The sequence below is a fragment of the Furipterus horrens genome, unplaced genomic scaffold (assembly GCF_987537825.1).
Source record: "Furipterus horrens unplaced genomic scaffold, mFurHor1.1.pri manual_scaffold_8, whole genome shotgun sequence".
In the NCBI taxonomy this organism is placed as follows: domain Eukaryota; kingdom Metazoa; phylum Chordata; class Mammalia; order Chiroptera; family Furipteridae; genus Furipterus; species Furipterus horrens.
The window spans coordinates 94,807,831-94,831,003 of NW_028327178.1; the positions used below are offsets into that span (position 1 = coordinate 94,807,831).

The 23,173-nt window shown below is 51.3% G+C and overlaps 1 protein-coding gene across 1 annotated transcript in view; it reads right to left on the reverse strand.

The window, feature by feature from the left end:
* Positions 1-253: 253 nt before the first annotated feature.
* TGM2 (transglutaminase 2) overlaps positions 254-23,173 on the reverse strand; it is a 29,409-nt gene continuing 6,489 nt past the window's right edge. The window contains exons 3-13 of the mRNA XM_090286388.1: positions 20,969-21,211; positions 17,199-17,317; positions 15,050-15,178; positions 13,857-14,034; positions 10,191-10,326; positions 9,377-9,480; positions 7,656-7,898; positions 5,550-5,822; positions 2,437-2,597; positions 1,263-1,399; positions 254-511 (exon numbers count right to left, since the gene is read on the reverse strand). Coding sequence (XP_090142514.1) covers positions 361-511; positions 1,263-1,399; positions 2,437-2,597; positions 5,550-5,822; positions 7,656-7,898; positions 9,377-9,480; positions 10,191-10,326; positions 13,857-14,034; positions 15,050-15,178; positions 17,199-17,317; positions 20,969-21,211 — 1,874 coding nt within the window. The 3' untranslated portion in view covers positions 254-360. The remainder of the gene's footprint in view (positions 512-1,262; positions 1,400-2,436; positions 2,598-5,549; positions 5,823-7,655; positions 7,899-9,376; positions 9,481-10,190; positions 10,327-13,856; positions 14,035-15,049; positions 15,179-17,198; positions 17,318-20,968; positions 21,212-23,173) is intronic.

Consider the following 23,173-nt stretch of genomic DNA (forward strand, 5'->3'; position numbering starts at 1 on the left):
CTAGGGTGTTGAGTTCCTTGATCCGACCAACGGTCACTCTCTCTTTTTTGCTCCAAGGAGCTATGGAATAGATCAAACAACATGATGGGTTATCAGTTGCTTTCCAAATGGCATCTGGGCTGGAGGGAGAGGCATGAGTCCCTTCTCCCCATTCCAAGTTCAGTCAACCAAGGTCAGGGTTCCCACTGTGGACACACAGAACACTGCTCACAGGTAAGGGAGGTGGAAGATCAGGCTCAGGGGACAAGATGGGTCTGGGGCCCAAGGAAGGGCAAATTTTCCTCATTAGCTTGGGATAAAGATTGGGGGTCAAGTTGAGAGCTCTCAGCAGGCTGAGGTGGGGCTGGGCACAGGAGCCCCTTAGGAGGGGCCAATGATGACGTTCCGGTAGCCCTTCACGGCCTTCAGCTTGTTACTCTCAAAGTTGACCACCAGCTTATGACGGCCCACGTGGAGAGGCAGCAGGTCCACCCGGACTTTGGCTTCCTCCCCCACCTCCACGGGGTCTGGGCTGTGGAGAGAGAGGAAGAGGCTGAGAAGATGCGCAGGCCTGGTCCCCATGATGGAGTCAGACCAGGATGACATGTGACTACTGAGAACTTATCACAGAGCCTCTATATCCACAGATGTATGGCTTAATGCTGACAATAATGACAATAATAAATGGACCCACTCACTGCTCTCTAAGGTCCTGGGAAATCTGCCCTGCTATGTATAGAGGGGCCTGTGTGTGTGCATGTGTGGGCATGTGTGTGCGCTCATACACAATGAAGCAGACAGTGTGCTTGGGGTGAGAGTGGATGTGCTCAGGTGACCACATGCGAGAAAATGCATTGAATTGTTCATGTGTGAGTTATGTTCTTTACTGTAAGTTAATTACAATAATGAAGTAAAAAATAAGAAGTGTATGTGCTTGTATGTGTGTATACATAGATAGGTGTCTAAGACACACATGTAGACATTCAGGGTGCAGATGCTTGCGTTTATGTGTGTTGGGGGGCAGGTGCTTAGCAATGGAATGTGTAATAATTTAGGGCTATGGAGATAATGGAGGGAACCCAGGTAGCGTGGTATGGCTGCTGAGGATGAAAGGCTGGGAACGCTTCCCTGAAAGTGTTTAGAAGGGGACGCAGGGGTCTCTGAGTCAGGTGTGGGTGGGCACGTGAGAGATGAGATGAGGAGTGACAGGCTGGAGTCTGGTGTTCCCCATTAGCACCTGCCCTCTGCTCCCAGCTCCCCTAGCTACAGGGACGAACACTTACATCTCCACGGTCATCTGTTCCTCAGTCAGGCCAGCTCCCTCCACAGTAAAGGTGCAGCCTTCCAGGGGTATGGTGAGTGGGTTCTGCAGGGACACCTCGGCCACCAGTTTGCGCTTCTGCTTGGGTTCCCCCAGGATCTGGGACAGGGCATAGGGCAGATGTAAGAGGCAGTACTGAGGGCCATCTCTGTATGTGCTGCAATTTGGCCCATTTGTTTGCTAAATAAAGCTATGTCCACTTTGCTACTCCACTCCATGCCTCTGTGCCTCAGTTTCCTCATCTAAAACACATGTGATGATACCAGCCCAAGCCTCCTTCATGGAGCTGCAGGGTGAGGCTCCATGCCACCCGGAGAGGGTACAGTGTCTCCCTTGTTCTAGGTCTGGAGTGGGAAGATCACAGGCTTTAGAGCTCCTTCTTCACTGTGTGGCCTCCCCGAAAGTCACTACCCTCTCTGAGCCTTGGTTTCTTGGTGGGAGAGCAATGCCTGGCTGCGGGGTCCTCATAAGGATCACTGAGCTGATAATGTGCAAGCTCCTGGGAGACAGGCATACAGTGCTCACGCCCTCCCCCTCCGCTCTTTACCACTTATTTGTAACTGCTGCATTTGGGTTTCTGGGGCTGCAGCTCCTGGAAGCGAATCACTGTGACAATGACGATGATGGTGACAATAGTCAGCTTTAATTGAGCCCTTATAATGCGCTGGATGTGGCTCTATGTGTTTCTTATGGATGCGCATTTCATCCTTATAACACCTATCTTACAGGTGAATAAACCGAGGCAAGGAGGGGCAAAGTCACATGCCCAGGGCCACGTGGCCACAGAGCTAGGAAGTCAGGCTTCAGAGTCTGTGCCCTTCGTTCCTCTGCCCTCCTGGCCCCACAAGGGGCCCAGGCTCTGGGAATCTAGCTTTAGGAGCTTAGCTTTTAAGCATCGTGATTCTAAAATCTCTCAATTCCACAACCCCACCACTCTGACATGCTAGGATTCATTCATAAGCCCCAAATTCTTTTGGCTCCATGAAGCTGTTCTTTGATGAAGCCAGAATTTGAGGATCCCTGAGGTGTCAAAGAGCTTGAGCATGCAGGTGCATGAGGCCTGCCAGCTCCCAGCCCTGGGTTGGCCCCGGGCCCCTGCCCTGCCCCGCCCCACCTCTGCCCAGTCCTCCCCTTACCCGGATCTTGATTTCTGGATTCTCCAGATAGATGTCTCTCTCGGCCAGCAGGTAGTTGTTGGTGGCTGGCTGGACGAGGAGGCCCCGCACCTTGATGAGGTTCGACTCTGTCAGGTAGTCACAGTACTTCTCATAGAGGATTGGAAGGGGGATGCTCTTCTCTGCAAGGGTGGGAGACGCACATTTAGTGACTGAGACATGCCCCCCGCCACTCCTTGCATTGATGGCTGGGCAGATCCCAGGCCTTTCCCCGACCTGTGAAGACCTCAGGGAGTCACTTTCTCACCAGGAGTCAAGGTCTAGACCTTGGCAGACCTCGGAGGATCCATGTCCCACCTTTGGGAAATACTGCATCCGTGTGCCCAGCCCTTAAGCCATTCATTCCCACGGGGGATCTGTCCCAACCTCTGTTCAGATGATGCTGGGGGAAGAAAACCCAATCTTCTGCCAAAAGGGACAAAAGGAGTGAAAATTCCTGGTAGACCAGAGTGGAAAGTCTGAGCAGCTCCACAGGAAAGAAAGCAAGCATTGTCCTCCAGGAGCTGGGAGGGAACGGCCCCAACTATAGGCCTTTCCCGGAGGCTAGGCTGGGGTGGGCGGGGCCTCTGAGAGCTGTTGTCTGCCCGCCAGGGACCACAGCCTTGACAAGGGGCCAGACGCTGGCTGAGAGAAGGAAGGTGCGTGCGGTAGTTTCAGTCATTCGCTAGACGATTTGCCCTGTTCTGAAAGGTGCTGTGGGCAGGCATGATCCCCAAGGCCACACTGGCTGCATTCCCAGTGACCCACCTGGAGGGGTGAGGGAGGAGAGAGAGAGAAAGGGTGCGGCAGGAAGGGGTGGGAGAGAAGCAGAAAGGCAAGGAGGCAGGGGTTGGGGATGGGAGGGACTGGATTCTGTTCTGCTTGGCTTCCTGTTCATTAGCACATGGAAATCCCCCAAATCTTATCAAATAATAACATGCAACTCAGCCCATGTGTGTGATCTTTCAAGCGTGGATGAATTAATTTCAGATTGACCTTGGCATTGGAGGCCCCAATAGGGCACCCCGGACCAGCTCCACCTGGTGGCCTGAGGATAACACACAGGACCTCTGCCCTCTCCCTGCAGGCGGTGCCCTCTGCTGTGAAACATCCTCAGGAAGCTGAGACACAAACACTGACAGGCTTGGCTGAATAACGCTCCAGGCACCCAATGGCCTCTGGGAGGACAAGTGGATTCAACAGAGGCCCAGGAGGGGATCATTGTGGCATCACTGGCCCAGGCTGAAGTTCACTTCGTGCCACACATTCCAGGAAGGACACTTCCTCCTTTTGAGGTGCTTCTGAGCCCAAGAAGGAAATGACACGTATGTATTCTAACAAAGTGGGTGGAAGAGCTCCTCAAAGATGAACCAGAGTTTGTGCAAATGGGGAACATGAGGCCAGGGATGGAGAAGAGAAATACCCAGGAGCCCACAGCCCGGGCACAGCATTGCCAGAACTGGAACGTGGGTGGCCTGATCATCCCCCACATCTGACACCTAGGGCCTGGAGGCTGAGGTCCAAGCTGGGTCCTTTCTATGCCATCAAGGTTAGCAGGGACTCAGGCGCCACAGAGCCCAGCACAGCGTCTGGCACAGTGGGTGGTCAGGAGGCCCATGTGGTTCCCAGGACAAAACGAGGAGGTGGCACGGCCAATATGGTAGACCCCTGGCCCGAAACACAGACGGGCCTCCTTAGGGACTGGATGGCCCCAACACCAGCCCAAGGGGCCAAGGGCCGAGACAGAGGTCATAAACCTTCGGGCTGACAGACAAGAGTAGAGGGGAGGGCCCCCAGCTTCACAGACACGGCGCACTCCTGCCCTGGGCCTTGCCACTGGTTCTGCGCATTAGAATACTAGTTCCCAGGTGCCCAGCCTCTCCCCCGCGGACAGCCCCACACTGCTGGGCATGACTCGAGGTGCAGGGAGGCGGCCCACTGCCCAGGTGACACAGCCAGCGGGACCCTCCGAGGACAGTCAGTGTCTCCTGGGGCCTTTCCCAGCCCCTGGCCATTCTGCTCTCCTCACGCCTCTGGGTCCCCCCACAGAAGGCGGGATGGGCCACTGTTACTAAGCAACCTCAGTGGCGGCCACAATGCCTCGCAGGGTCGCAGGCTTGTTTTAAAGAAGATAACCAGGCACGGTGACAACGCTGGGCAACAAAAGGGACCAAGGGGACAACTGTGCAGGCGTCTGACCAGGACATTTGAGCAACAGAAGCTCTGCCCAGGGCTGAGGGCTGGGTCATCAACTGACATTATTTTACCCCAAAGCAGGGGAGACCCGGGACTAAGGAGTGAAGGGAAGGGGGTCTGCCCTCCAGGGAGGCAGGACAGGTGTAGGGCCATCTATGAGGTGAGGATGAGGGCTAGGAGGGGAACCCTTCTCTCCGCACAGGACTGGACAGTCTCTCCTGTCACTGTTAGAGCTGCCCTGTCCACAATGGCAGCTTCCGGCCACATGCGGCTGTGTAAATGAAACGGAATTAAAACTTCAGTTCTGCAGTTGTGCCAGCCATGTCGCAAGTGCTCATCAGCCACACGGAACTGTCGCCGCTGCTCTGTGCAGCACAGCATACAACAACTCAGCCTCGCAGAAAGTTCTATGGGCAGCATTGGTCTCAAAGCTCTTCCCTCGGAGGCTGGGGACCTCCCAAGGGGAGAGGCTCCGGTGGGGGAAGAGGTGGGTGAGAGTTGCTGGAGACAGAGGGAAGGGATTAGCTGGGAGAGAGCGGCAGAGAATCTGGGAAAGCAGTCAGGAGTCCCTGAGAACATGAGATGGAACACAACAGAATAGCTGCTGAGAGAACAGGTTTGAGTCTCAGTCCTGTCACATCCTAACTGTGTGGCCTTGGGAAAGTGACTTAACCTCTCTGTGCTCAGGCGTCTCACTTGGAAAATGGAGCAATAAAAGACGCCACCTCCCACTTTTGTTAGAAGACTTAAACGGGTTGATATTTACAACGTGCTTAGGACAGAGGCTGACCAGGAATAAGTGCAATGCAAATGTCTGCGAGGTAAATGCTTAGCGCTCGTGGCACTACCTAGCACATCAGTCTGTGGTCAATAGCTGATCCAGGAACACAGGGCCTTACCGGAATAGGGCTCCAGGAAGAGATCGAGCAGGTCCTTGGAGCCACACATGGGCCCTAGGACCCCGTTGTAGCTAACGGTGCGGGCGCAGAGCAGGAGGCGGCAGTCGTGTTCCTCGGCGGTGTTGTTGGTGACGTGGGCAAAGACGTCAAAGTCACTGCCCATTTTCATGCTCTGGGCCACACGGATCCGCATGGCCACCCCGGTCTCCTCTTTACCATCCAGCTTATTCAGGTGGTTGGCCCTCCTGAAGGCTTCCCTCTCCTCTGCGGACCCTGTAGAGATAGGCAGGAGAGCTTCATGGATGGAACCTATTCCAATGCAAAGAAGGGTGGGGCAGGGCTGGCTGGCCCCTCACAGTCCTGCTGACTCAGAGCGACCCTGAAGGAGTGCCTTCTCTACCTTTCTGTGCCAGGAGGAGGAAAGAATATTTTCTTTGTTTTTCAAAGTGAACTCCTATACATCCCTCAAGATCCAGACCAAAATTACCCCTTCTTCAGGAAGCCTTCTGTTTTCTTAATTCTCACCTGAGGATAACTTTTTATTGATTTTAGAGAGAGAGGAAGGAGAGAGAGAGATAGAGAGAGATAGAGAGATAGATAGATAGATAGATAGAGAGAGAGAGAGAGAGAGAGAGAGAGAGAGAAATCATTGACTGATTGTTTCCTGCATGAACCTTGACCAGGAATCAAATTTGCAACCTGGGTATGTGCCCTGACTGGGGATTGAACCCACAACCTTTTGGTGCACAGGACAAAGCTCCAACCAACTGAGCCACCCAGACAGGGCAAGAAGCCTTCTTGATCACTCCTTCTCCAGAATGACTTAGTCACAATTTCTTTTGTAGTTTCACAGCTGCCTGTTGCCAGTTATGGTGGTTTAATTCATCCAATTGATTTCTGTTTTTGTGGTTACCCTCTTGAGCTGCTTGAGAACCAGGACTGTGTTTACTTATCTTTATTTCATACCTAAGGCCTACAATAGTGCTTGGTGCATAGTAAGCACCAGTAGAATGCAAACTTTCTCACCTGCAAGTGTTTGCTTAGAGGGATTGCTTCTCCCAGAATTCCTCTGGGAGCTCTCCAGCAGGAATGACTGCCTCTCCTTTATGTTCCATTTACGTCTCTCCTGTCTTCCTTTTATTTTTTTCCCCAAGTGTTGTTGGGTACATATTTATTTCTCCTACCAAACCATCAGCTCTAGGCCTTTCTGACACCAGGGAAAGCATCTTTTCCTCCTGTTTTATCCTTTCCTCCTAAAGCACGGTCACTTAATATCTAACCCCCTGTCAGCTCTGGAAAGTCAGTGGGGGTCAGATGTGCGCAGGGCTATGGTTTCTCAGCCATCTCTGTGAGCCCTGCTGCACTTGGCACACAGTAGGTGCTTAGAAAATACCTATCATATTGGATTGGCTGTTCAGATGTGCTCAAATCCAATTTTAAAAGTAAGCTATGTCCTTTTTTCCCCTCTACTGATTTAACATGAATAGCAGGAAGAAGCCTCATCTTTGTATCTGATTTAGCCCATCTTATCTTTAAATTTCTCTTGGTCCATTTCTCTTTCATTTCACCCCTCCCTATCCACCTCCATGCTCACTTCCTGGCTGTATGAGAGATACTGCGAAAACAAGCACGACTGTGCTCTGGGAACCTCTCCTCCGCGGCCCCTCTCGATTTCCAAGCCTCTCTGGTACAAACACGTTGCAATAAAAAAGTGTGAGATTGCCCCTCAGTTGCAGGCTGTTAAAACACAACATGGACATCACTAATCTTTCTGTTATGATGCGTGCCTCTCCTAATTAGCAGCCATTCCCTTCAGGTTTATTGAATCAAACCAACCAAAAACACGTGAGGCTTAAAGACCAAGTGGAATCCTTTTGTGGAATATAGAATTCTTTTCCTAAACAAATAATCCTCTACCACCGTGTTCCAGTGTGTTTGGTAAGTTTGCACCTGGTTCTAAGGAATTTTTTGGAACAGGTCATTGTTGTATGCAGGCTGCCAAATAACACACACACACACACACACACACACACACACACACACACACACGGCTGGTAAAATGGGAGCCTTATCCATAGGGCAATGTTGAAGTCTCTGGGCACCTACCCTCTGGGTACTTGTAGGTGTGGGTGATGTCCTCCCGCTCGTCACGGCCCACTTTCTTAGTGCTGATCTTCAGCCCCACGACCAGGGAGTGGTTGACGGACTTGTGCATGGACCCATCCTCCTGCCGGATCCAGTCCACCACATCGGCATTGACCTCGGCAAAGACAAAAGGTGCGTCGTACTTGGTGCTCAGGTCGCCCTCCTTGATGGCACGAACTGGAACTGGGCCACAGCAGTACGTCCCTGGTTGGGGGAAGGAGGAAGGAGACATGCGTCTGGGATGAGCGTAGGATGGCACTCTCCAAAGCCTTCCACAATTCACCCACACATGGCAGAAAGTCTTGAGAGCATAAAGCCCTTTGACTCAGGGACTGCACTGCTAGGAAAGCAGCATAGGGTAAGAATTAAGGATGGAGACACTGGAGCCCAGCTTTTAGGGTTCAAGCCACAGCTCTTATTAGCTGTGTGATGTTGCAGTAGTTACTCAACCTCTCTGAGCCTTGGTTTCATGTGGGGATGAGGTTTATACCTACCTAATGAGGATCTGCATATCCTAGATGCTATGTAAATAATAAGTAAAATAGAAGAACATCTCAAAGCACCCCAAGGAACTGAAGGAGCCAAGTAGCCAGCTGTATCTGAGAAAGTAGGGCGTCTGTCTGTCTGGTGTACCACACGTGCCCCTGTTTACCTCAATGTGGTTTATGACTGCCTCCAGCTGGTCACCAATTTGAAAGTTGAGGGCTAGAGGCTGGGTAACTTTGTTACAGTGCATCCATTTGCTGGAACACGGTAACCTCAAATTAAAATTCAAATCACAGAACACTACCCGGTAGAGAAATGCGAGTGACATATGGAGAAGTGACAAAGTCAGCATAAAAAGCCACGGACAGCCAGAGTTCTTAACCCAGGGTCCACGGACCCCCAAGGCGCAACAAATAGAATTCAGGGATCTGTGAACTTGGGTGGAAAAAATGACGCTTGATTTTCACTGTACTTAGATAGCACTTTCTTTGATTGGGAAAGCAGACAAACCATAATCTTAGATGCTCTTATGACTCATCACCCATAAAAACCACAGATATTTTCATATCACTTTATAGTGGCCTCAGATATCCAGCAATATTGTTTATGCTCATCTTTGCCACCAAGTTGTCAAATTTATTAATTCTAACGTTAGATCTTGTTATGTAAAGTATATATTACTATATTACAATTTTATTTTTAATGTTTTTTGATAACTGCATTTCAGTGTAGTTGGTTTACTTTGTAAACCCTAGGTAGTATAGTCTATGAATTAAAAAATATTATTTTGAGAAACGATGCCTTTGGCTTTACCAGTTTTGCCTTGGCTCTCTCTCTCTCACCTACACACACATACACAAATGAGTACATAATTGGAAATTACTGGAAGCTGTGTGTAAATGTAAATGACACTGCTTTTGTAGGGAGAGGACAGAGATGGTATTTGATATTTTTTTAATCCTTTTCCTTATTTTCTATTTTCCGCAATGAGCATGAGTGACTTTTCAAATGGTAAACAAGCATATTGTAAAATATCAGTGAGGTCCCCTGCCCTTGAGTGGACCAGCCAATGACCTTTGGCATCAGCCAGACCCAGCTTAGAACACCAGTCCTGTGCTCTCCAGCTGAGGGACTCTGGGTAGCACTCATCAGAGCCTCAGTTTCCTTGTTTAGGTAATGGGGTCACACCTACCCACCTTCACTCTTCTCCTGAGGCGTGGGGTCGAGGGCCTGCCATCCCTCATACCCTGGCTGCAGGTCTGGCCTGGTCATCCACGACTCCACCCAGCAGTGGAAGTTCCTGTTGGGAAATAAAGCAGAGCATTGGCCGGGACTTCTACACAGACTTTCAGTCACCTCCCCCACAGTCCACACTTGCCGGTACTACACTGTACCCAGCATGGCCCCCTGACACTCCTCTTTACCCTTCCTTCTATGGACCCTAGCCAGGTGCTCACTTCTGCACTGAGAGTTATTCTCAACAACTCTCCTCCCCCATCCCTCCCCTCTCAGTGGTTCCCCCAATTCAGCTGAGGCGACCCCCTAATTTCTTGGCTCCATCCCTTCTTTTTCAGCCCCCGGAGAACAGGCTCTGCCTTCGTTCAGGCCTCATCACCAGCTACCTGGACCAAACCCCAGCCCCCACCTCTAATCTGTCCCTTCAGACCTGCTCCAAGGTCATCAGCATGTCCCTCTCCCCATGTGAAGCCTTTGGTGAGGTGGCAGCCGCTGCCCCAGAAAGCTCAGACTGCCTCTCCTGGCATTCCAGACTCCTGACAACATTTTCTCCCTGATGCCCTTCATGTATCAGCTGGTGACTTTCCCTCCTCTTGGCCTTTGCTCAAACTGTTCCCCCTGCCTAGAGAGCCCTTCCCAAACCCTGTTTCCCCTTGTCCAAATGCTGTTCAACTTTTAAACCCAATTCAAATGTGACCTCCTCTGAGAAGTCTTCCTGGGTTTCCTCTCCAGGACACCACTGGGCCCTGCCCCCAACCCTGGGCCCCACCTCACCAGATCATCTCGCTCTTGTTGCCCTCGAGCTCTCCAAACTCATTGCGGAAGTACTCGATGAGCAGGTTGCTGTTCTGGTCGTGGGCCGAGTTATAGTTGGTCACGACTCGGGTGGGGATGCCTAAGCACCGTAGCACTGGGAGGAAGAGGGGGAACACGATGGAGGGAGGGGTTAGATATCGGGCTGAGGATCTGCAGACAGCTGCCCTCCACATGCCCATCTGCACCCCCTGAACACTGTGCCCTCTGTCCAGGTGGGGAGGGTGTGTGCCATCCCTTAACCCGGACAATGGTGCCCACCTTGCTCGTCACCTCATGTCCACTCTGTCCCCCTCATACCACAGCTAACAGAAGAAGACTCTAAAATGCCAATCTGACGTCAACACGCCTCTGCTAAACCTTTAATGGCTCCCTATGGCACAGACTATTTTGTTAAATGGGATGGAGGGGTGGGTGAAGTAGAGAGAGGAAGAGGAAGGGAGGAAGGGAAGGAATGAAGGAATGAGAGAGATTCAGAATGGGGAGCAAACAGTGAAACAGGCAAAAGAGGGAACAGAGGTCAGGAGGCCTTCCAGTCAAGCCCTAGCTGTCTCCGGCTGTGTGACCTGGAGTCAGTCCCTTCATATCTCTGGGCCTTGTTTCCTCTTCTATAAAATGGGGTCAGGGTACAGGTGCCGTGCCCCGTCAGATGTGTTGGGACACCATTGTGGACGAGGAGGGTCCTGCATTTATGCCAAAGCACACAGAGAGGTTGTAGTAACTGGCACCGACAGACAGGAAGACAACCCCAGGCGTGACCCTTGCCCGATAGTGGTGCTGGGTGCTCCTGACAGAATTATAAGGGCTCCCTCCTTTTTTTAAGATTTTATTTATTAATTTTTAGAGAGAGGGGAAGGGAGGGAGAAAGAGAGGGAGAGGAATAGCGATGTGTGAGAGATACATCAATTGGCTGCCTCTCACATGCCCCCCAACCAGGGACCTGGCCCGCAACCCAGGCATGTGCCCTGATTGGGATCGAAACAGCGACCTGCTGATTTGCAGGCCAGCACTCAGTCCACTGAGCCTCACCAGCCGGGGCTACTCCCTCATTTTTTGCATGTTTTTAATGTAGTGTATATTGTAAAAGTAACATATTTTCAGGGTAGGACAAGGAAAGTAAATATCTAAAAAGAGAAGTGAAACAAAAAAGCCCTACTAATTGTAACCAATCAGACTTTTGTTTCACTTTTAGTTCTGATTGAGGTTGAGTTGCTGAGTCTGGAGGAGGGGCGAGGATGTGACTTTTGCCTGACATCCACCAGCGCAAGAGCTCCCAGATGGCCCTGGATCCTGGCCAGGCGTGTGGGTGCTGGGAGGAGGGAAAGGAGCAGCTTTGAATCTCTACCTCTTGCCTGGTTCCTGCGCCCTGAGGCTTGGGCAGAGGCCAGACTTGCGGCTGCTCTTAGTGAAGGCTGGTGTGCCAACCTTAGGCCTTGCCCTGCCATGCCACCAGATTCCTGTCCGCCCACTGCCCAAGGAGCAAGGGATGATACCCTGGGAAGCCTCATCATCACAGTCTAAGGCCAGGAGGCTTCCCCAGAATCAAGCACACCTGGTTCCAAGCCCAGCTGTGTAACCTTGGACAAGACACTTTCCTCTCTGAACCTCCATTTCCTCCTCAAAGAGGAGCTAATATTAGCAGCTTGTCAGGATGGTGTGATGATTCAGAGTCACTGGGTGTGGGCAGTCTCGTCTGCCCTGTGCCCTGGGTGGACCAGCAGAGTGTCACAGTGCCCATCACTGCACACGTCTTGTCTAGTCAGTGGTGGCCAGCTCGCAGACATTGAGAAAGTGCTCCAGGGTCCGGCTGAGGAATCACAGCTTTCCCTGAAACCTCCAGCCCGAGATAACCTGAGCCAGAGATAGCGTTAAGGGACATCTCCCTGTGTCCTACAAGCTTCCTGTGAATTCGGTCAGTCACCGCTGTCTCCATTCTACAGGGGAGGAAACTGAGGCTTGCAGATACAAGTCCTCTTGCCCACATTCACCCAGGGGTTGGAGGCGGAGCTGAGATCAAACCAGGCTGTCCGACTCCAGCACCCATAGGCCAATCCACCATTTGGCTTCCTGAAGAAACGCCGGGACCAAGGGGGTCAGACAGCCCCTCGTTTGCCCCGGTTTTCTCTGGCTCCATGACACACCATGCCTGGGAGGAGGCTGCAGGGACCTGAGTCAGCCTTGGCTATGGGGAGAGGACAGTTCAGGACAAGATTTGCAGCTAAACCTGCAGGCAGGGTGAAGAAGGCATCTGTGGGGAAGCCTGGGGACCAGGCCATGGACAGTGGGGACAGGGATTCTCCAGGAAACCCATGGGGTTCTCTGAGCAGGTGTGTTTAGGCACCTCTGAGGAAAGGGTCTAGGATAGGGGAGTGTCCACAAGAAAGAGGAATTCAGAGGCTGCAGGGTGCAGACAGTCATGGCGCAGTGGTGATGAGGAAGGGACAGCGGGGACAGTCTGGCTGGGAACCGGGGCCAGTGTGGAGGACAGTGCTATATTTCAGTGCCATTGGTTTACTTTGTAAACCCTAGGTATTATCGTCTGTGAGTTTAAAAATATTATTTTGAGAAACGATCCATTTAGCTTTACCAATTTTGCCTTGGCTCTCTCTCACCTACACACACATACACAAATGAGTATATAATTGGAAATTACTGGGGCTCCTGGGGACCCGTTTCTGGGCCTGAGCACTGGTCTCAGAGTCATAAAAGCTGGAATCCCAGGATCAGCCTCTTAGACTTCCTGAGCCTGATAATAGTAATAATAATAGTAATAGTAATAAGAGGCAGCAACCCTATATAAGTATTTGCCATCATGCATCTGAAATCCTTTTAAACATTTCCCATATGTTAACTCATTTAATCTTTACAACCACCCCAGGACAAAGGGAACACTATGTTCATTTTACATATACTATTATAGAACTGAGGCTCAGAGGAGTTAGGTGTTTTACCGAAGGACACACACATGGTAAGAAGCCAAGCTGGGGTTTGAATTCAGGCCCGGACTGCAGACTCTATGTTCCCAACTGGCATGTGATGCTAACACATCCTCCTAAGCACCATTATCAGCCCTGGAATGAACTTCAAGCTTTTTACTGGGCTCAAATTTTCAAGGTTTTTTTCTTTAACGATTATTTTTCATTTTTGGTTTTAAATTACTTTATCTTTTCCTTCTCTGCATTTGAGAAAGTGTTTTCTGTTTCATGACATTGGTGGTATTAGTATTATCAAGTTATTCCTAAGTCATACCTAGTGAGACCTACACTGGGCCGAGTCCTGTGCTGAGTGGCCTATGTCACACCCTGGGAGGTGGGTCCTGTTATTGTCCTCTTTTTACAGATAAGGAAACCGAGGCTCAGAAAGAAGAAGTCATTTGCTCACGGTCACAGAGCAAGTGAGTGGAAAAGTGGGGAGTTTTAACTCAGGTGTGCCTGTCTCCAAAGTCCATATTCTCAACGCTGAGCCCATGCTGCCTCCCAAATGACATCCCCAGGACACTGGTGGCACAGGTAGGCCGAGACCTGCAGTCTCTTCATCCCCACTCCAGGGTCCTCTGTGCCCCCTGGTAGGGTTCACAGAGCTGAGGGAAGGTCCCGGGCCGTCCCCACATCCCAGGGCACAGCTCACCTGTGCAGGCCACGGCTGCGAAGACCCAGCACTGGCCATACTTGACCTTCTGTAAGCCATAGTTCTTCCAGCGCCGCAGGATGTCCACGCTGCCGATCCAGAACATGGGGCTGATGCCATCCACATAGTTGTTGTCCCAGCGTCCCAGCAACACACCCTGGTCGTCATTGCAGTTGACCTGTAACCAGCAGGGCATCAGGGGACCGTGTCTGGGGAGAGGGTGTCAGCTGCACCAGGTTGAGCACTAGTTCAGCAGGTAGGAGAAGGCAGGGAGGGGAGTTTCAGGAGGAGGGAACAGCAGGTGCAAAGGTACCAAGGTGTGAAGGACTGTGGTCCATTGGAGATGGTTGGGACAGAAGCCCGGGGTACCGGAAAGAGAAGGGGAAGGGAGGAGGTGAGAGGGGTCAAGGTCATGAAGGCGATGCTGGAGATTTGAATTTGTCTGTGAGCTGGTAGGGGAATGACCCGATGTGGCCTGAGTAATAAAAAGCCAGTTCTAGCCACTGCCCAGACTGTGTCACTTCCCCACTTCCCATTCCCTCGAGAATAAAATCCAGGCTTCTGACCACAGCCCACAAAGCTTGCGCGGTCTGGCTCCTGCCCACTTCTGCAGCCCCACTGGTACCCTGCTCCACCCTGCTGGCCTCCCTTCTGCTCCTCACACCTGCCCAAGTCAGTCCCCCCTCAGGGCCTTTGCACAGGCTGCACCCTGTACCCTCTGCCTGGGATGCTCTTCTCCTCCTAGTTTTTATATCAGCGCAGGGATCACCACATACGGAGGGTCCCCCAGCCTTCACTGTGGCTAGGCCTTGCGGTCAGACACTCTCTCACATCTGCGTTCCTTCAGCGCCTGCATCATTATTTATGACTATGCTCTCGTTCACATGACATTTTGGTTAATATCTGTCTCCACCCACACTCCCACTAGAACATAAGTTCAATGAAGTCAGAAACCACACATGTCTTACACCCAGCTGTTTCCCCAGTGCCTAGGATATAGAGGTACTTGATAATATTCACTGAATGAATGAATGAACTGATGAATGGCTTTGAGGAATCACATGCCATTACCCTCGTTTCGGTAAATCTAGTCTTTCTAAATACAAGCTCTCTTAGCTGAGATTTAACCACCCCTGAGTACCCCCACTATGCCCCATCATGGGCCCCTGGGGTGGGCCTTGCCATTCACTCACCATGGCGCTCACCACCCGGCCCACATAGACGGGCCTGCTGCGGCGGGAGCAGTCACGGCCACTGTTCTTCAGGAACTTGGGGTTGGCGTCCAGGAGCATCAGGCAGATGTCTAGGATACCGTCTTCAAACTGTGTTAGAGGAAACGAGGCAAATGAGAGGAGTGAGAAATCACCTCCTCCCGGAAGCCTGCCTTGAAGCCCAGCAACTGTAGGGCCTCTGCTCTGTCTCACACAGACTGGGAGGTTCAGGCTGGGTCTGCCCCATCCCTCTGATGACAGTTTCTCCTGGCCCAGGAGGGGGATGGGAGTGGGATAAAGACCTAATGTGTGAGAAAGGAAAAGGGGGTGTACCTGCATCCAGGGCCTGATGGTGGGGGGACATCCTAGAATTTTGGATTTGAGACCACAGAGTGGGGAGACCAGTGTTCCTGGGACTTCCCTGCCCTCAGAGTAACCTCAGGCCCTGCCAGTGCCCCTTTCCCCTTTCTGCTCAGCCAAATCTCCCACTTCCCCTAAAGCCTGACTCCCCCGCAGAGCAGAGGAGTGTCCCACCCTCCCCACCCTGCCCCCACACACTGCTCTGATTGGACCTGATGTAGATTGTAAAGAGAGAAATCTAATTTCATCACTCCTCTGTTTCCACCACACTCAGAGTAAAATCTAGACTTCCCCCTGTGCCCTGCAAGGCCCTTCATGATCTCTGTCTGGGGGTACCCCTGCTTCGATCTCCTTTCTCACCACTCTCTCCCACACTCACTCTGCCCTCAGGGCCTTTGCACTCGCTAGCATATCCTTGGCTTGGAATGCTCTGCCTGCCACTCTCTGGCTCACACTTTTTCATCCTTGGAACTCAATAGTTATCTTTATCAAAAGTAGGAGCCCCTCCTTGTCACCTTCATCTGTCATATTCAAAGGCTCTTCTATCTGCCCCCTGCTCCCCATCTCTGTGGTCTTGTCCAAAACCAGGCCTCATCATAGGTCTCCCTCCATGGCTTGAATCCTTTTGTGGCTCCCTATTGCCATCAGCCTGATATTAAGGCCAGTTTACAACCTCAACACTGCTGATTTCTCCCACTTCGTCTCCTGGGGCTCCTTCCTAGACATGGTGCTCTCCAAGCTACAACATACTTCTTAGGCATAAATTTTCCCCTCTCCAAGCTTTGGCTCATGCAGTTCTCTTTGCTTGGTAGACCAGGCACCCAGTCCAAATGGTGCCTATTTCAGGAAATGTCCTGACCCCTGTGGGCAGTTCTTCCCTTCCTTCTACACCAGGAGGTTGGTGGGGCAGGGGTGTGATGGTTCTTGCTTCATGACTTTTCTCAGAAATGTCTTAAGAATATTTATGGGAGGCTGAATGGTAGAGGAGAACCAGCCCAGGCTGGCCTGCTGCAGAATGAGGAACCACATTGGACAGAGAAGACGCCTCCAGCTGAGGTCAGACAAGTCCAGTCTAGACAGCCAGGCCCTGGCTGACACAGAAATTTCTGAGAAATAATAAATGATTGTTGTTTTAAGCCTCTAAGGTTTGGGGCTTGTTTGTTATTCAGCAGTAGCTGGCCGATACATCTAGATCAGTGATTCCCAAAGTACAGCCATGAGATCAGAAGCATCAGCACCACCCGGGAACTTGTCAAAACTGCAGATTCTCAGCCCACACCCAGATCTACTGAATCAGAAACTAGGCATGGGCCAAGTGATCTGTATTTTACACACTTTTCCAGTGATTCTGATGTATATTCAAGTTTGAGAACTACTGATCTCAATAATGTTTAAAGCCCTCTCTCAGCACATGCCTAGCATGTAGTAAGCACTCTCCAAGTACTGCCCATTATTTTGATATATGGCCTTGAATGTCCCCTTTTCCCTCCCAGAGTGACTCCTCCCCACGACTCCTAAAGGCTCTCCTAATTCTTTCCCACTTTGAATATCCAAGGCTGTTGCTCCCATGGTAGGTAGGGCAATCCTTTGTTGTGTGACCTCAGGCCTGGCTTGGGCTCTCTCTGAGCCTCCAGACATTTCAGGGACCTTGAATCCTGAGAGCATGGGGTCGATGACTCTAAGATCCAATCACACCTTTGCAGCTTGACTGCCTCAGACCCAGGGCCTGGCACACAGTGAGATGGTTAGAAGGGGCAGGGTGTGGCCCTACCTGCCCAAAGTTCCAAGGTATACTCTGGATGAATTTGGCCGAACCCTGGTAGATGAAGCCCTGCTGGGAGAGGACGTACTCCTGCCGCTCCTCCTCTGAGTCCAGGTATACAGCATCCGCTGCGGGTGGGAAGAAAGGGGACTCAGCTTTGGATCTGGTGCTGCCCAGGGTCCCTGCAGACATGGCAGCTGGGGTGCCAACTCCCTGGGTCAGGTCAGCATCTCAAAGGCCTTTCTATCTTTTAATCTAAAAAACTAATCATTGATGAATAACCCTATGTCAATGATATAAGGTGTTATCAGTTAGTGACAACAACGGCTGGCTACTGATCCAACATATGTCAGGTGGCAGGATTTGTGATAAATGTGTGGCATATATTAACTTGATTATTTTCCATAAGAGCCCTAGGTGGAAGGGATCCACGAAAGCCCCATTTTACAGATGGAAAAACCAAGGCTCAAGACTATTGTACCAATGGGAAAACTGATACCAGAATAAGAGACAGAGGAGCACCAGACTGGAGTCAAGAGCCCCCTAGCTCTGATCCTCACTTGCTATGTGACCCTGGGCAGGTCACTTCTCCTTTGCCCACTTCTCTGTGTTGCCTGTGAGTGACATGTGATTGAAGATCTGGAAGGTGCTTTGTAAGCTAAAGCCCCAAGCCAGTGTGAGGAAAGAGCGCCATTCAGGGTGGAGAGAAAGCCAAGAAAAGGGGACTGCAGCTATGGGGAGGTGGGTCCTGTCCAGCTGGGGGTAGGGGTCAGGGACAGCCACATGGAACAGGTGGCATCTGATGCCTTGATGACATTCTAAGAAGAGGCCCAGGGACAGCAAAGTTGCAGCTGCTGGAAAATGCAGGGCACTTAGTTCCCTGTGACTAGTGAGGACAGACAAGGGAGCTGAGGTAGTTGGGGCCAGATGGCAGGAGGTCAAATCTCAGGTTGGCCTTTACAGGTGAAGAAACTGAGGCTGGGAAGAGGAAATCCAGAGCCACATTATGCCTTTGGTTGGCCCCAGGCGTTTTTTGCTTTTATAAAAAAGATTTAAAAATATATTTTATGACTGCATTGGTATAAGGATGAATATATTAATATTATATATTACAATATATTCTCTGGCCTAAATGTTTATTGTTTTCTTCTAATTTTAAAAGCAGTTAACAGCCCTGACTGGTGTGGCTCCATTGGACGGAAAGTGTCCCGCAAACTGAAAGGCTGCCAGTTCATTCCTGGTCAGGGCACATGCCTGGGTTTTGGGTTCGGTCCCCAGTTGGGGCATGTATGAGAGACAACCGATTGATGTTTCTCTCACATCGATGTTTCTCTCCCTTTCTTTCTCCCTCTCTTCCCCTCTTTCTAAAAATAAATAAGTAAAATATTAAAAAATAAATAAATAAAATAAATAAGTGAATAAATAAATGCAAGTAACATATTTTCATGGGCCCCTGAAAGCATAGTAGCCCCAGAAGTCAGTGTGCAAAAGCACACCCAAGAGTTCTTGGCAAAGCTGGGCCTAGAACGCAGCTGCCCAGACCCCTCAGGTCCCTGGGCTCCCTCTGCCCATCTGCAGTGACCAACATTCCCACCTTATTGCACAGAGGAAGGCAGATGTGAAAATAGCTGAGTGCCTTAATGTATCCTGCTCTTTGGCTCCAGAATTATGCAATAACAATTAGCCTTGTGATATGTGGTTATAAACCAATGGGCAGTGTGGGAGAAAGAATGAAAAAGCAAGAAATACCCACAGTGTTTTCCCATTGAAATGAGTGTCAGCATGCTGGGAAGTCCCCCAGTCAGGTTACCATCTGGTAAGAGTGGGGGCATTGGGGACAGAAACCTCGAATATAACTGGGGCTTGATACGGTCCATGTCGGAGCTCAGGGACAGGAGGGTCCCATTTTACAGGCAGATCCTGTCCTTTCCTCCAGAGGGAGAACAGTGTCCTCATCCGGCACCCCTCCCACCCATAAGCCCAACTTCCCGCTTCCCCATCACCAGCTCCACCGCTTCCGCTTCCTCCTCAAGGCTCCCACCCTGAAACAGGGGTCACTTTAGTTACTGTGCTGCTTGGCTGACCGCCACACCAACCCGCCAGGCAGGGAGGGGAGAGTTCAAGAGGAAGGAAGACACCCCCTAGAACCTACTCCCCGTTCTCCGGACTCTGAAATCCCATAGTATTGGATGAGGTGGTGGGGGAGGGGCAGTGGCACACCGGCTGGCCGTTGCTGCTCCACCAGCTGGGGTGCCAACCAGCTTTAAGCTCTGCAGATTGTCAGAAATCAAAACAAGCATACAGTGGGGTCCAGAAAGGACAATCCTGTCCTGAGAAACCGTTCCATGTGGCCATGTGAACAAGGGTACTCATTGCGACACTCTTCCCATGATGAGCTACTGGGGTGGGGACCAGATGAATGAATAAGATACACGGGCAGGGCATGAGCACTCGGGAGTTTACAAAGAATGAGCCGATGTATGCAGATGAATGTGGAAACGTCCTCAAGACATATTGTAGAGAGAAAAATAACCCATTAGGTTGATGTATATGTGGGACTCTTTTATGTTCAAGCGAGACAGAGGAGCTCATTAATGCAGAGATTTTCCAGGCACATGCACCCAGATCTGAGGAGAAGGGCCCTCCATGGTGGCTAATAATCTGCTCCCCCAAGGAGGGGAGTCAAGGGCTTGCTGTCTCTCTTTCTCTTGAAGTTTTTATAAAGAGGATGTGCGCTCTTGTCTTAGTGTTATAATGAGAACTAAAAGCTGAAGTATGTAAAAGAGAAAATAAAAAATCTTCTGCTCAAATATGTTATAAAATGTCCTCAAAGTGGAGAAGAAAAGAATAAAGCAGTGGCCCTGTAAGAAGCTCGCTACCTGATGCTGGAGAGGCCAGACTTTGTGCCATGGGCCCAGGCTTGGAGGGGGGACACCCCAGTCTTAGGTTGAGGCCCACCCATAAGGCATCTCTCTCTGTCTTGCTGTGTAGGAGCAGGAAGGAAACAGATCTGACTGCCTTGTTAGTCAAATGGGGAAACTGAGGCCCTAGAACTGTTGTGGCAGCTCCTGCCTCCTCCCACTGGCTCAATCGGCCTCAGTTCTTCTGCACTCTCCCCTCTGACTCTCTAGTTCTGTCCAGCATTTGGTCCACTTATTGAAGAAGCTGCCAAAAGCCACTTGACTCCTCTGAGCCTCAGTTTCCTGTCTGTGACAGGAGGATGCTGACCTCTGACCCCGGGATGGTTGAGGGGAATCATTGAGAGTGCGCATGAGGAAACACTTAGATAACAGAACTGCTCCTGCCCACCTCTCCTGGCTCCCCCACCCCTCCACCTCCCTCAGTTTCCCCTCCACAAGCCTTTCTGGTGAGAGTTAAAACAGAGCCCCGTGAAACAGAACCAGGTAAGGTGCCATGGCCCTGGGCATCCACTGGGCACCGCATTCATGAATGGGGCTTCTCAAGCTGGGCCACCTCCATGGCCAGCTCACAGTGCCATGGGAACATATGGGCCAAGACACGGGATAAGGTCGCTTAGTAGCTGTGAGGCTTTGGGCAAGCCATTTGCTTCTGCAAGCTTGTCTCCTCCTCTGTGAATAGCAGTAAGAGGAGTCCTCACATTACAGGGTTTTTGGGAGGCTGAGCACAGAGTTGCATGGAGTGGACCTCCCTGAATCCACTTTGATGTCTCTCTTGTCCCATCCCCCACGCTCAGTGGCCTCCACGAGTGGGTCTAGCCCTGCCCATCTCCCATCTCCAATGGAAAGAGTGCAGCTCACCTGGGCACCAGGTGTTGAAGAGCAGTGTGAAGTGGCCCAGTACGAAGCTAGAGCCCTGGTAGCCCGTGGAGGCCTCCAGGCTGAGGCGGTACAGGCCGATGGGGGCGTGGGCTGGGGTGCTGAGCTCCAACGAGAGGGCACCGTCCTGCTGGTCTACCACCGAGGCTGTCCAGGCACCCTCCTCCACAGCATCGGACAGCGGGAAGCGGGCCTTGGTCCTGGCCTCCTCGCTGGGGGCTGGGCCTGCGGAAGGAAAAAGCAGGGGCCATGAGCCAGGGGTGGGCAGGGAGGGAGGGAGCCAGGGCTGGCAGGGGCCGGGCACATGTCAGGGTCCTTGGGCCTGGATTCGAGGCCTAGTTCTGCCACTCACCATTGAGAAAACTTTGGCAAGAGATTTCATCTTCCTAGCCTTGGTTTGCCCATCTGTAAAGGGGGACGAACCCCAACCTTGCAGGGTAATTTTGTAGGAAGGCATGAAAAGCTGCTGGCCCACAGCAGGTTCTCAACCAGACAGATTCCTCCTGGGAGAGGAGACAGTGCAGCCTGGGACGGGTCTCAGTCACAGTGCTCTGGTCTGGCATGACTTTGGACAAGCCCATCCTCCACTCAGTTTGCCCATCTAGAGCATGCACAGGAATTAGGTAGATGCTCCAAAGGGTCCTTCTTTCCTGCCTAGTTCATCTACCTGCTAGTGTCCTTCTTCCTTTTCAGATAAAAGAAACCCAGGCTCACCCTGGCTGGGTGGCTCAGTTGGTTAGAGCATCATCTCATACACCAAAAGGTTACAGGTTCGATCCCCGGTTGGGGCACCTACCTAGGTTGCAGGTTTGATCCCTAGTCAGGGCTCATCTGGGAGAGACAACCGACCCCTATTTCTCTCTCACATCGATGCTTCTCTCTCTCTCTCACTCTCTCCCTTTTCTCTCTCTCTCAAATCAGTAAGTACATCCTTGGGGTGAGGATTTAAAAAAAAGAAAAGAAAAGAAACCCAGAAACCCAGGCTCTGCATAGGATGGGACCTTGGCCTTCTGAAAGCCCACTTGATGCTGGGCCTCTAATTTCCTGTCCCCCAGCTCTTGGCCCCTGGATCTCCGCAGGCAGCTCTGAGGAGGGGTCACAGCCATGTCGCGCCTCCCTGTGGCCTTTTTCACTTTATGAAATACCTTGGCACTCCCTGCTTCCCCTTTGGTGGGAAACAGGTGGAGAGAAGGTGCCTTCCAAGGATGTCCCAGGGGTCTGCAGCAAAGTTAGCATCTGAGCCCAGGTTTCTAGGCTCTGGGCTGTCCCCCAGGGCACCTCTCATTCCCAGAGGATGAGCCCTAGTAGGGGTTTCAAGGCTCAGGGAGGGAGAGGCCCTGCCTCACACAGCTGACTTTTTCAGGTGCAGGGGAGGGCCTGGCCCATACAGGCAGGTCTGAGTCATGGGGAGGCAAGGGTGAGTTGGTCACCCTTTCTGGGCTAGGGTGGCGGAAAGGAGAAACAGAAACTCCTCTGCTCAACTGGGCAGCTGCCCAGTAAGGTTTATTTTTATTCTTCCACCCACTTCCCTGCAGCTCTGCCCACTGTTGCTGACAATACAAGGGCCTGCTCACTGAGGGGTTCCCTCCCAGCACCCAGCCCCCTGCTGCCATCCATACCCAGGCCCAAATACAGTCATGAACTAACAGGCATAGAACAGGCCTCTGGGGCCCTGTCTCAGGGCCAGGAGCCAGCTGTAAGCCTCTAACCATTCCCTGTCTTCCAGAGTTGGCATTAGAGGGAGAAGTCTGGCAGTATTGGCGCCTGAGAGCTAATCTAGATCTGGTTCCCCAGCTCGGGTCCTAAGTGCTGTGTGAACTGAGCTAAGTCACTAGGCTTCTCTGATCTAGCAATTTTCTCATCAAACAAAACAAATTTAGATTACAGGCTTGGGAGGGTCAGATTCCAGGTCTGAAACTGGCTTTGTGACCTTGGACAGATATTTAGCTTCTCAGTGCCTCAGTTTCCTCATCTGTAAAATGGGGTCAACTGCAGTTCCTCATCACAAGGTCAATGTGAAGCTTAAAGAAGGTGAGGCATGTAAAGCCCATTGCCAAGTGCCTGGCATGTAAATGCTCAATAAATACCGTAAAAGTTATTTTGTATTGTCACTACCACCTCTTAATACTGTTTAGAATATTCAGTAAAAGAGTTCATAGAAGGCATTTAAAATAGAGACTAGCAAGT